The following is a 14,261-nucleotide window of genomic DNA, read 5'->3' as shown; positions in this document are numbered from 1 at the left end:
ACCAGACCTCAAGGGGGCGATACTCACTTACAGAGCATGAATACACACACAGCGAAATTAGCGGGGACGGAAGTTGTGTCGGTTTATTTCGCTAGCTACTCACCTAGCATTAACAATAGCTTTTTAATATCGTTATATTCTAGTCATTATTCTCTCTGTACCTTTCACCGATAGTAGAAGCGTTCAAGGTTATACAACACATATTATGAATTCGTTGATGGCCTGTTTGCGGCTCGGTGTAGCTTTGTTTAGAAATGACAACATTAGCGTTAGCATTTAGCTAGGAGCGGATTCGTTTGGACAGTACCGATACTGTATGAACACATGTGAATGAATGAAAAGTGATAACGTTTGACAGCTTGTGAGAAGCGTTTATTAACAAGATATTAAGCCATGGCCGGGGCTGATGTCCGGGATATCCTGGAGTTGGCTGGAGGAGACAATGACGGTCCCATCAGCAAGAAAGATATCATCAACTCAGACAAGGTGAGAGAAGATAACCATCATGATTCCTGACTGTCTTATGTTATTTTACTCAATATTCTACGAGTTGTACAGGCTGTGGGAATTTTAAAATACAACCATGCCATTCCCATAGCACTACATTTCGAAGTGCATGTTGTTATTCTGTAACCAAAGTTTTCTTCAAGGTAAATAAACATTTTCTCCATCACTTGTCTCAGAAAAAAAGCAAGAAGTCAACAGAAACGCTGACCTTCAAGAGACCAGAGGGGATGCATCGAGAGGTCTACGCTCTGCTCTATTCAGACAAAAAGTATGGGTTTCTTTTGATTTTGTCTAAAACCAATGCACTGAATTGGTTGAAGTGTGTGTCATTAATGGCTTAAAAAGTTACTATGTTGCATGATAATCTTTCTCTCTACCTTGGGTAATAATTGTTCATCCTACATCATTTGAGGATAGAAGAAAACAGCAATTGTTTCCTTAATTTCCTTGTGTGTAAACCAGAAATGAATGACAACCCAGTATGTGTTCACCCACTCAAAAACAGTGTAAGGGTTCATGTTAAGGCCTCATGTTAAGGCCTCACTATAAGGGTGCTTCCACTTTGTTTTATACAATGCCCCACCAAAGGAGTTTTCAAGGCTGAAGACTTATACTATTAACCCCTGGCTTTTTAACAGCTCTCTGACCTTGCACACTGCAAATGTGTTTTGTTTTTATATTTATTGTCACTTATCTGTATGAGCGGAATATCCTTATTTAATATCATTCTACAACAAAGGTTTGCTCAATAAAATACAAATACACCCCCTTTAAAAATATTTGAATGAATCTTCCATTACCAATAAACACTTCTCTGCAGTCTGGTGGTAAGGCAGCGGATACTTTACCACTTGGTAGACATCAGCAGGGTAAACAGGCTGTTTCTGGGATGGGTATTGTCCTTTTAATATCCTATGGGCAGTTTTAAAACTCGCTTCATAGCCCTCTTGCCCTGTGTCTTTCACAAACCATGATATTTTGTAATATTTACAGTCAGGGATCAGGAGGCTTTTGTTCCTTCGAAATAAGTTGATTTCTGCTTTCCTTAAGAAATACAGCTGGTTCTTACCCTTGGAATTAAGCCTCGGTACCTTTCCAACTTCACTGAAAATACCCTTGCTCTAACAAAGACTTTCTTCCTTATAATCTCCAGAGATGCCCCCCCTTTGCTGCCCAGCGACACCACGCAGGGCTACAGGACCGTGAAAGCCAAGCTGGGCTGTAAGAAGGTTCGTCCCTGGAAGTGGATGCCCTTCAGCAACCCAGCTCGCAGGGACGGGGCCATCTTCAACCACTGGAGACGTGTGGCAGAGGAGGGCAAGGACTACCCCTTCGCCCGCTTCAACAAGGTGGGGATGACGACACCGTCCTTATTCAATATCAGAATACCTTTATTCGTCCAACAGAGGGGAAATGTGCATTTGTTACATCAAGAAAAGAGCCAAAGACGGCTAAATATTATAAGACCTATCTTTGTACATTGGCTTTTGTCTCTACTTGAAATGTGTGTGATGTGTTCTGTTCTTATGTTTGTTCCTTTCGGGCCTCCACGTGGTCTGTGTTTTGTTTTTATGTTAACCTTACATTTCTGCCTCATGTGGTTATTGTATTCATGTTTCTGTGGTCTTCATTTGAACTTTTGTTCTTTCTTGTGAAGCACTTTGTGAATTCTATTTCTGTGAAATAAAAGTATTATTATTATTATAATATTGACCAAGAAGCATGCATAAAAAAATATTAAAAATACAAATGAATAAATTACAAAACAATTCACAAAATACACATCCTGCAACAGTTCTGAGTAAGTAACTAAGTAAGTAACATTTATTTATAAAGCGCTTTTCCCAGACATAGTCACAAAGTGCTTGACAAAGCATTAAAATATCATACGAATCATAAAAGATTAAATGACCACTCAAGCCACATGTTAAGATAAGAAGTGCTAAAAACACAATACATTGTGAAAAACACAATAAAAACATAGAATAAAAGCACAAGGGGTGTTATAGTATAGTCTTTGTTGTTGTTATATGTGTGGGGGTCTTCCTTTCTTCATGATGGTTATACAGTCTGACTGCTGCAGGAAGGAAGGAATACAAACACAAAGGACTTTTACTGCTACCCTTTTTCTGTCATCTCCTTTTCAGAGGCCTGTACTACGAAGCCGGTTCAACATAACCTGAGGCCTGTACTACGAAGCTGGATTTTCGCTTAGCCGGCTAAATTCAAGGAAATCTCTGGCTTTCCGGTCCTACGACGCTGGTTCTCTTTTTAGCGGGCTAGATTTCCATGGTAACTTATGCTGAGCGACAAACCTGCTCCGGAGCAGGTTAGGTTGCAGGCTAAGAGATCAACTCAGTGAAAGCACCGCCTGCTGACCAATCAGAGCTCCGTGTGCGGAGTTTAAAGCGATCAATTCATATTACAGGATAGAGGAAATACAGAAAAACTGCCGTTGCAGGAAAGACGGTCGGCAAAAATCAACTGACTGTGTGAACGTGAAAATTAATAGAATATCCCCTCCCATCTTCAGAGCAATCTGACTATTATAATATTAGCGTTAAGAAAGCTTACTTAAATATCTGCCACGACATAAGTAACCGGATCAGAGTAACATTAAGTACAGACTGCGGCACTGTGAGTGCAGACGGTGATGTGTCCCATTATCATTCATATCATATCACATCATAATGTATCATATATTTCCTTATTTGAGTCAGCTTCTTGAGCCGTATCTGGCCGTGCAACACTCACAGTGTCACATACTGTATGCAGAAGTATTATTTTAAGCAACACATTAAGTTGACGAAACACTCGAGTCAAATTCTCCTAATTAAAGTCAGATCCACTCGTGTCTTGGACGGGGCAGTGATTTCATAAACCTGTTAATGTACGCATTCAAACACTTTTTCTTTTACCAGCTGTATTCACCTTGCAGGTGCAGCTATGTGGCTTTGATCCTGGATAAAGTGTTTAAGTCATGGATGTTTAAAGTTTAACTTCTTCATATTTGACTAATATTAAAGTTCACTTTTCATTCAGGAAGTATGACGCTGCGCTGTCAGTACGCTTGTCCGTGTTTGAGATTGGTCGAATGCTCCAAATACCACCCCTTTCATGTGAACGCGCACCTAACTAGATAGGACACGGCTGGCTTGAGCGATCCACTTGATAACCCGCGTCGTAGTACAGCTTAGCGCCAGCGCGTATGTTTTGGATTGGGCCAACCGGCTAACTCAAACATATCCAGGTTAAGTTGAACCAGCTTCGTAGTACAGGCCTCTGGATATGTTTGAGTTAGCCGGTTGGCCCAATCCAAAACATACGCGCTCTCGCTAAGCGGTCCTACGACGCGGGTTATCAAGTGGATCGCTCAAGCCAGCCGTGTCCTATCTAGTTAGGTGCGCGTTCACATGAAAGGGGTGGTATTTGGAGCATTCGACCAATCTCAAACACGGACAAGCGTACTGACAGCGCAGCGTCATACTTCCTGAATGAAAAGTGAACTTTAATATTAGTCAAATATGAAGAAGTTAAACTTTAAACATCCATGACTTAAACACTTTATCCAGGATAAAAGCCACATAGCTGCACCTGCAAGGTGAATACAGCTGGTAAAAGAAAAAGTGTTTGAATGCGTACATTAACAGGTTTATGAAATCACTGCCCCGTCCAAGACACGAGTGGATCTGACTTTAATTACATTTGACTCGAGTGTTTCGTCAACTTAATGTGTTGCTTAAAATAATACTTCTGCATACAGTATGTGACACTGTGAGTGTTGCACGGCCAGATACGGCTCAAGAAGCTGACTCAAATAAGGAAATATATGATACATTATGATGTGATATGATATGAATGATAATGGGACACATCTACGTCTGCACTCACAGTGCCGCGGACTGTACTTAATGTTACTCTGATCCGGTTACTTACGTTGTGGCAGATATTTAAGTAAGCTTTCTTAACGCTAATATTATAATAGTCAGATTGCTCTGAAGATGGGAGGGGATATTCTATTAATTTTCACGTTCACACAGTCAGTTGATTTTGGCCGGCCGTCTTTCCTGCAACGGCAGTTTTTCTGTATTTCCTCTATCCTGTAATATGAATTGATCGCTTTAAACTCCGCACACGGAGCTCTGATTGGTCAGCAGGCGGTGCTTTCACTGAGTTGATCTCTTAGCCTGCCACCTAACCTGCTCCGGAGCAGGTTAGCCGCTCAGCATAAGTTACCATGGAGATCTAGCCCGCTAAAAAGAGAACCAGCGTCGTAGGACCGGAAACCCAGAGTTTTCCCTGAAGTCAGCCGGCTAAGCGAAAATCCGGCTTCGTAGTACAGGCCTCAGGTCTTAATATTCATTTACTTTTTCACTCAGTCATGATTTCCTGTATTCATTGTGTTCTCCTGTCTGCTTTTATAGACGGTGCAGGTGCCAGTGTACTCGGAGCAGGAGTATCAGGTGCATCTCCATGACGACGGCTGGACTAAAGCAGAGACGGATCACCTGTTTGACCTGAGCAAGCGCTTCGACCTGCGCTTCGTAGTTGTCCAAGATCGTTACGACCACCAGCAATACAGAGTAATAATAATAATAATAATCAGAATCAGAATCAGAAACAGGTTTATTACCAAGTAGGTTGACATGTACGAGGAATTTGACTTGGTGTCATGGTGCATGCATAAAAGTAAAAAAAAAAAAAAAAAAAGATGGAGAACTATTTTAAGAACACTATAATAACATTAAAAAAAAAAGAAATGAATATGTGCAGTAAAAAAACACATAATGATAATTGTGGGGGAAACTTCTGTAGCAATGGAGAGTCAGGACTCAGAGAGGCACGAGGAGAGCTGGAGCTTTGATGGTAAACACTGACGGTTTATTTGGAGTTTCGGCCGGAGAATTGACGAGACAGGTGGTGTGTCACGAGTTGACTCAGCGGTTGCTAAACCAATTCTGAAGAACTCTTTCTGCAGCTCGAGGTTTTAACTAGTTCGGAGTGTAATAATCAACATTCTTTAACAGTGAGACTAAACAAGTATGGACCCTGAATCTAACTAGAGCTCTCGTTCATAGGAAAGAATGTGCGCCAGGGAACCTTTGTCCCTGAACAATAAACTACCTCATGGCGGCTTGTGCTCTGTCATAGACTGGCAACAACAATGCGCCCAAGCTGCTCCTCCTTAAGAGAGATAGCAGCAATACCCAAGGCCGTAGAACTATGCCATGAGAAAAGAGACAGTGAGAGGAGAACATGATGAACTGGGTCGAAGGTTGAATACCTAAGCAAATTATTCCCTAACAATAATAATAGTAATCTTTATTTGTTTAGCACCTTTCATACAATAAGTGCAGTTCAAAGTGCTTCACAGTAGACATCTCACAGAAAATGTATATCACATAGATTACAGTTACCAGTGCAGCAAAGAGCCGGAGTTTGCTTCCTAAAAGACTAAATTATTCAAATATGTTTTGATTTTTTTTCTTTTTAAAGACTTCCCTGATGTCTATAGGTATTTTGTTCCATAGCTTTGGGACATAGTTAATGAAAGCTGTGTCACCAATCAAAGATTTACAGTCTCTCAACCCTTTTCACACAGGATATATTACGAAAATCCAAATGTTCCACGTTAAAGGTCATCTATTATGCAAAATCCACTTCTTCATGTCTCTCCTACATCAACATGTGTCCCCTCTTCTTCATGTCTCTCCTACATCAACATGTGTCCCCTCTTCTTCATGTCTCTTCTACATCAACATGTGTCCCCTCTTCTTCATGTCTCTTCTACATCAACATGTGTCCCCTCTTCCTCATGTCTCTTCTTCATCAACATGTGTCCCCTCTTCTTCATGTCTCTTCTACATCAACATGTGTCCCCTCTTCCTCATGTCTCTTCTACATCAACATGTGTCCCCTCTTCCTCATGTCTCTTCTTCATCAACATGTGTCCCCTCTTCTTCATGTCTCTTCTACATCAGCATGTGTCCCCTCTTCTTCATGTCTCTTCCACATCACCATGTGTCCCCTCTTCTTCATGTCTCTTCTACATCAACATGTGTCCCCTCTTCTTCATGTCTCTTCTTCATCAGCATGTGTCCCCTCTTCTTCATGTCTCTTCTACATCAACATGTGTCCCCTCTGTGTAAAGAGAGTCTGAAAGTTTCAGGAACAAAGATTCTCTCTCTTTTTGTCCTGATCCATTTCTATAAAAACCTGTCTGAAAATGAGCTGATCAGATTTTGGCCACTTTATGATGTCATAACGATGTGTTGGCTTGTGTAACCATTAGCCAATCAGCAACCAAGGTAACCCCCCCCCCCCCCCCCCCTTATCACCTGAATCTCCTCCTAGAGCACCATTGTGTTCTTTTTAACCAAATATCTCTCAGAGGGGCGTGGGGAGGGGCTCCTTATTTTCATCTAAAGTAACAGACAGAGAATCAGCACTTTGGAAACAGGGCTGAAACAGAGGGGATTATGGGTAATGCTGCAATGATCTGTTTGGTGTTTCAGCCAATCAGAGACAGGTTCTGTATATATCTGAGACCTGTAATATATTGATGAAAAACAGTATAATAGGGGACCTTTAAAGTATACATTTGTAGTGACGTGCTTTCTTTTCTTCCTCAGAAACGTTCAGTGGAGGACCTGAAAGAACGGTATTATACTATTTGTGGTAAGCTGGCCAAAGTGCGGGCAGTTCCAGGGACGGAGCCCAAGATCTACGTCTTTGATGCCGGACATGAGAGGCGGCGCAAAGAGCAGCTGGACAAGCTGTTCAATCGCACACCTGAGCAGGTCCGTAGTTTGATTTGGATTCTAATGTTGTTAAGCTTTCATAACTCTAATACTGCCCTGCAATACCAGAAGGTGTGTGTGTGTGTGTGTGTGTGTGTGTGTGTGTGTGTGTGTGTGTGTGTGTGTGTGTGTGTGTGTGTGTGTGTGTGTGTGGTGTGTGTGTGTGTGTGTGTGTGTGTGTGTGTGTGTGTGTGTGTGTGTGTGTGTGTGTGTGTGTGTGTGTGTGTGTGTGTGTGTGTGTGTGTGTGTGTGTGTGTGTGTGTGTGTGTGTGTGTGTGTGTGTGTGTGTGTGTGTGTGTGTGTGTGTGTGTGTGAAAAGAAATAATAGTAGTAATATTACAAATAAAAGAATGGATACATTGTTAATACTCAGGTATACATTAATTATATTGTTCTATTCTTGACCCATTTTTTCCCACCTTTCCTCAAAGATATGCATTTGGTTTCTAATTCTCAGTTGTTTTTATCCATTACATAGATTTCATTTACTAAGTTATTCCATTGTGTGTTTACTAAGTGATTATCTTTTAGCCAATTCCTTGTAATTTGTTTGATGATCTCTATTCTAATTCTCACTGTTGCCTTTTGTGGATTAAAAAGAAATTCAACAATATATTGCTGATGCTTGTAAAATGTTTTCTCAAGTCTTTTGGATTATTAAGAGCGCACCTCTGTTGCTTTTCCTGCAGGTGGCAGAAGAGGAATATCTTACACTGGAGCTGAGGAAGATTGAGAGCAGGAAGAGGGAGCGGGAGAAGAAGGCCCAGGATCTGCAGAAACTCATCAAAGCAGCGGACACGACCACGGAGCTCAGACGAGCCGAGAAGAGAGTCTCCAAGAAGAAGCTGCCGCAAAAAAGAGAGACAGAAAAACCGGTAAGATGTGCACTCAAAATGAGGGAAATAAATCACAAGCAACCATTCGTAGCTGAGAAGCTTTTACCAGCAAATGCAACATAGTATTTGTTATATAGCATCACTAAATTAGCAGACTATTTTTTCATGTTTAAAATATCCAAAGTTCAGAGGGGTGTTTTATTTTGTATCTTATCAGATTTGTTCTTCTTGTAGACTGTTCCAGAAACAGCAGGCATCAAGTTCCCTGACTTCAAATCAGCGGGAGTCACACTGCGCAGTCAGAGGGTGAGTACTAATACTACATTTGTATATTCCAGGGTTCCTACGGTCATTAAAAACCTGGAAAAGTCATGGAAATTCAAAATGCTAATTCCAGGCCCTGGAAAAGTTATGGAAAACAATATTTTTCCTAAAGTTTTGGAAAAGTCATTGAAATGTAACTAAAGTTGCATCAAATATAATTTATATTTTAGCTAATCGCCGAAATAGTAATACTATAACGATAATAAATACTGTATAGTAATGAAACGTGAAATGGCATTTAAAGGGGACCTATCATGCAAAATGCACTTTTGTACGTCTTTTATACATGAATATGTGTCCCCGGTGTTCCAGGGAACTCACCAAGTGTCAGAAAACACAACCCTCTCTATTTTCCTCCATACCCAAATCTCTAAAAAAGGGGCTGCAACGGATCTGATAAAAACTGATCCAGATTTGAACACTGTCCTGACGTCAGGACGGTGGCACTACGGCTATTGGGCCAACTCCACCAATCAGGAGGAGACAGCCACGGCCATTGCCGTTCGAAAGCGCTGGAGACGCTGTAGTACATATGCCAGGCCTGTAGATGGTGCTGTTCTGCCCTTATCTGCCCTTACAAACACAGAGCTAAAAAATTTCAAATTGAGCAAAATGAGGCATGGCTAAAATGCATGATCTGTTTGGTATTTTGAAAAAAAAAAAGTATAAATATGCCTTATATAGGTATGGTCCTTCACTATATTATTCAAATATAGCATGATAGGTCCACTTTAACTGACGAGGTATTTTGCTGGTGAGAGATTTTAGTTGCGTTAGCGTGTAGAAGCTAGTAAGCCTATTTGATTTGTTTTAGATAGGCACAACATGTTTCATATGCACACCTTATTTTCCTGTTCCATGTTAAAATAAACCATTTTCAGTGGTACCGCTGAGAGAGTCATTTTTTTGGTCATGGAAAATTAGGTAAAGGTCATGGAGAAGTCATTGAAAATCATTGGTGAAAAAGTGTATGAACCCTGATATTCAAACTACAAAGAGAGTATTCTGAAATACATCTACAACACAAAACTCCCAGTTAGGAAGTTATAGACCAAACTAAAGACAAATGAAGCAGTGAGAAATAATCCTGAATCTCTGCATTCAGAACTTTTATTTCTCTGAAGTGTGTTGGTAGTTATTCATCGATCAAATGTAGTTTGAGCCACTATTAATATCCGAAGAGTTTTCTGGAGGCTTGACCCTGCGGTTGATGTATGTGAGAAAGCAGAGGGTCTGACTCGAGCTAGCTATCTCTCATTAGCGCTGTGATGATTCATTCTGATAGTGGCTCGCTAATATCGGTAAGACCTAGCAAGTGCACTCTTATTCATCTTGAAGACTGATGAGGACCTGCCGTCTCTATGGAAAGAGCATTAGCCCGGCTAAAGGAGTGGATTCCCCCCCGAGCTAATCACTCAGACAGAGTTCAGTGGATAAAGACATTTTGATCTGGCCCGCTGAAGTGCATTTCATACGAATTAAAAGCCCCGAGGTGGAGCTGTTTATCCTAATATCCCTGTGTGTGTGTGTGTGTGTGTGTGTGTATGTGTGTGTGTGTGTGTGTGTGTGTGTGTGTTTGTGTTTCAGATGAAACTGCCAAGCTCGGTAGGCCAGAAGAAGATCAAGGCCATTGAGCAGATCCTGCAGGAGCAAGGAGTCGGTGAGTGTAAATAAACTTTAATAATCTACTTACGTTTGCAACTTTGTTGGTCTCAGTTTTTTGGTGCAGAAGGGGAACATTTATTTTTATTTTGAGTTAGGCAACTATTGATCAGAGTCAGATCAACCAAAGAATAATGGGCAGCTAATTTGATTATTGAATAATCGTTACATTTAAAAATATCGAAAATTGGGTTTTCAGCCCTTTTTGAATACAAAGATGTTTTAGTTTTCATCTGATTCATATCATATCTCTCAGTATGTATTTTAATGTGTTGTTGGATTGGCATAAGAAGACATTTAAAGACATCACCGTGGACTGAAAAAACATGGAGATGGATTTGATTTTGACCATAAACCGACCTTCCATAGTTCAATCTATGAATAGGGAAAATAACAATATATTTATCAATAGTACAAATATTTCTTTGCTGCTGCCTTTTTTTCCAATAACAACCACTTTAAGCAACATTCTGACATTTAAAGAAAGCATTTGTAAAAGTAGAAAGGAGAACAGTATAGTATTAAAAGCAGTCAGCTTACACTTAATTTAAAGGGGACCTATCATGCAAAATGCACTTTTGTACGTCTTTTCTACATGAATATGTGTCCCCGGTGTTCCAGGGAACTCACCAAGTGTCAGAAAACACAACCCTCTCTATTTTCCTCCATACCCAAATCTCTAAAAAAGGGGCTGCAACGGATCTGATAAAAACTGATCCAGATTTGAACACTGTCCTGACGTCAGGACAGTGGCGCTACGGCTATTGGGCCAACTCCACCAATCAGGAGGAGACAGCCACGGCCATTGCCGTTCGAAAGCGCTGGAGACGCTGTAGTACATATGCCAGGCCAGTAGATGGTGCTGTTCTCACAGAATCAGCCTTTGCAAAAACAGAGCTAACATTTTTCAAATTGAGCAAAATGAGGCATGGCTAAAATGCATGATCTGTTTGGTATTTTGAAAAAAAAAAAGTATAAATATGCCTTATATAGGTATGGTCCTACACTATAGTATTCAAATATAGCATGATAGGTCCACTTTAAACTATACACGTTTACACCATCAGAGCTGCACGCTGTGTCAGAAGCTCTGTAACGAACAGTTTGGGACAAGTTTTTGTCTTACATTCCCCTTTACATCCATTAGTACTCCAATTTAGATACACAGTTTCTTTAACAAGGGGTCACAAGTTCAACACGTAGAAGGTCTCAAATCCAAGAAATTCAACATGAGAATATGAAAAACAAAACGTATAGAAATCAAATAAATAACACAGGTATAACAAAAATCAAAGAAAAGATGGTATGGGTTATATATAAGGTCATCCTACATATTACAATAATACAGTCCAATATAGTTTTCTTGTGTTTTAACTGCTTTTAATTTCCTTTTCATTCCTCCTTGCTGTCTGTGGATCAGATCTGAACCCCATGCCCACGGAGGAGATGGTCCAGATGTTCAACGAGCTGCGCAGCGACCTGGTTCTGCTGTACGAGCTGAAGCAGGCTCACAGCAACTGTGAGTACGAGCAGCAGATGCTGCGGCACCGCTACGAGGCGCTGCTGAAGGCCGGCGGAGGAGGAGGGGGAGGCTTTGGAGGGTCTTTAGGATCTTTGGGGTCTTTTGGGTCTTTAGGAGCTCTACCAGCCTCCCTAACACAGGGGGGAGAACTCAGCGCCTCAAACAGCACCACAGCATCCACCCCAGGGGGCGAGGCTCCGTCCTGGCCGTGTACCGACGACATCAAGCTGGAGGCCAAGGAGCAGATCATCGATGTTGTCGGAGCACCGCTTACCCCCAACTCAGTAAGTCTGCACTGCACACAGCAATGCTCTGAACCAGCAACACAACAGGCTGAAGATTTCTGTTTACAAGAGATGTTTGTGTTAATCTGGACCAAGTCACAATATGATGTCAAGTATTAAGCGTCCAGTTACAAGTAATAAATTGTTGACTCAACTTATTGTGTTGCCATAGCTGGCCAAAAAACATTCTGTACGAACTCTTTCCTGGTATTGTAATGCAATTAAGGCAATGGCCACTCATCTTTTGATGTTTAAGTGACTTTTCTTACAGTTTTTCATTGTGAATTATGATTTACAAGAGATGTTTGTGTTTATCTGGACCAAGTCACAGAATGATGTCAAGTCTTAAGCGTGCAGTTACAAGTAATACATTTTGGACTGAACTTAAAGGAGTGTTAATGTAGTTTAGTTGACATCAAAAACGATTCTGTCCTAAAACTTAATATTGTATCGCAGTTAAGGCAATGGGCATTACATATCTTACAGTGTGTAGGATTATTTCATTGTGAATTATGATTTAAAAACACTCACAATAAGTTGATTTTGGTTAGTTTTTATTATTAGCATAAGTGTGAACATCCACAATTTAGTGACTTAAAAAAGCGGACCAGCTTGCTATCGTAGCAGAGAAGCAAACAATGTGATACTTACCGAAAAAAGACGGATTTAATGATTTTTGATGTCCGTATTTAAGAGGTCTGGTTTTTCACTAAAAAGAACGTGTCCTTTCTGTGATGATATGAAACATTTTTCTCTTATCTATATGCAAACCTAAGGGATTATCTGGACTCGCAACAGTATTTACCAGGAATAACGTGAAATGAAATCCTTACCTTTGCTATTTTAAACATGGTGATACTTAGAATTCTTTAAACCACATGTATTGTTTGATACCCAGCTCGCCCGGCAGTTTAGCAAACACTTTTCTACTAATGGCCATTGATATTAAACTGTTAGAAAGCAGAACTAGGAGGAAACCCCCGTCCAGACCCTGATGAGATTGTTCTCTCTGTCACATTGTAGCGCAAACGGAGAGAGTCGGCGTCCAGCTCGTCTTCAGTGAAGAAGGTGAAGAAGCCTTGATGAGCAGCAGCTGGGACAGGGTGCAAGGACGTGAGTTACTCTGATCACAGTGGTGACAAGTGTAAAGGTTGGACATCAGGGACACAGGGGAGCTCGCACCACTGACTCTACACACACAACTTTTCACCGACCAGCGATATACTCTCCATCGGCCCCGCATCTTTGTGACAAAGGCAACGACTGAGTGACATTTCATTCCATTACTGCGCGTCTCCCTGGCTCCGCTTCAGATGAGGCAACATCAACTGTAAATTGCCACGCCGAGCTAATCGGGACGCGGGGAAGAAGCTGGGAATGACGGGGTAATTGAAATGAATTGGAATGAAAGAAGAGACTCTGGGAGTGGGAGGACCTCGAGCCGCATCGGACCCATCTGAGGGTTTTTTTTTGGGAGCCTAATCATGTCGTAGTGTTTACTGGAAATGTGTTTTTGTGTTAGCCTTTAGTACCTTCCCAGAGTGCACCTCTCTTCTCTCTGGAGGGTTCCATATGCAGCCCGTGGAGCGAGTGTGTTTGTCCTCAGGTGACCTTGAAGATGCTTCAGTCAATGATTCAATAAACCTCATTGTTTTTTTTCCCTCCCTGCGTGTTATGCATGTTTATGCCGCACTGATCCCTTCACAGTGTCCGTCGCTCTCAGACGATTCTAACTCGGAGGTAATTAGTGTTGAATACACATTTGCCGGGGAAATTGTAGGATCACGACATTCCTACCTTACCTGTCATCTAAGTTAAGTGACAACTAATGACTTCATTAATATGATAATTAAGCAGTGATCATTCTCAGGCCCGCACAGCCTCTGAAACTTCATTAGGTTCCCTCCTCATAATGTTGCTAATTGCATGTCAATTATGTCGTTTAGCCTACTTAGACATTAATTTCTATGCAAATGTAGAATACGTTTGCCCAGAAGAGAGGGGACTGTGATCTAGGCATATAGTGTGTGTATTAAAAGGGCCTATCATGCTCATTATCAGGTTCATTTATGTATTTAGTGTCTCTACTGGGACATGTCTCCATGCTTTAATGTTCAAAAAGCTCTATTTTTCTCATACTGCCTGTGCTGCAGCACCTCTTTTCACCCTCTGTCTGAAACCAGAGCCCAGTCTGCTCTGATTGGTTAGCTGGCCGGCTCTGCTGTGATTGGTTGACCGCTTAGAGATGTCCCGCTCCTTAACCTATCACGTACAATGTGTTGGAGCGCTATCGTAAATCTAATTGATAGATTTATGATCGATAGAT

The 14,261-nt window shown here is 41.2% G+C and overlaps 1 protein-coding gene across 2 annotated transcripts; it reads left to right on the top strand.

Moving 5' to 3' along the window:
- The first annotated feature begins 49 nt into the window (after positions 1–49).
- dmap1 (DNA methyltransferase 1 associated protein 1) lies at positions 50–13,599 on the top strand. 2 transcript variants are annotated; one of them, XM_034149771.1, is made up of 10 exons: positions 50–486; positions 684–775; positions 1,661–1,856; positions 4,932–5,090; positions 7,140–7,307; positions 7,997–8,182; positions 8,378–8,449; positions 10,055–10,127; positions 11,550–11,935; positions 12,959–13,599. In XM_034149771.1, exons 1-10 carry the CDS (start codon positions 394–396, stop codon positions 13,016–13,018), a joined length of 1,485 nt encoding a protein of 494 aa, XP_034005662.1. In that variant the 5' UTR covers positions 50–393; the 3' UTR covers positions 13,019–13,599. The 2 variants fall into 2 exon arrangements, with proteins under 2 accessions (XP_034005662.1, XP_034005661.1); XM_034149770.1 differs by having other exon boundaries at positions 10,055–10,133.
- Positions 13,600–14,261: the final 662 nt, after the last annotated feature.

Source organism: Trematomus bernacchii, unplaced genomic scaffold (genome assembly GCF_902827165.1).
Source record: "Trematomus bernacchii unplaced genomic scaffold, fTreBer1.1, whole genome shotgun sequence".
NCBI lineage: Eukaryota > Metazoa > Chordata > Actinopteri > Perciformes > Nototheniidae > Trematomus > Trematomus bernacchii.
This window is presented reverse-complemented; position numbering and strand designations above follow the sequence as displayed.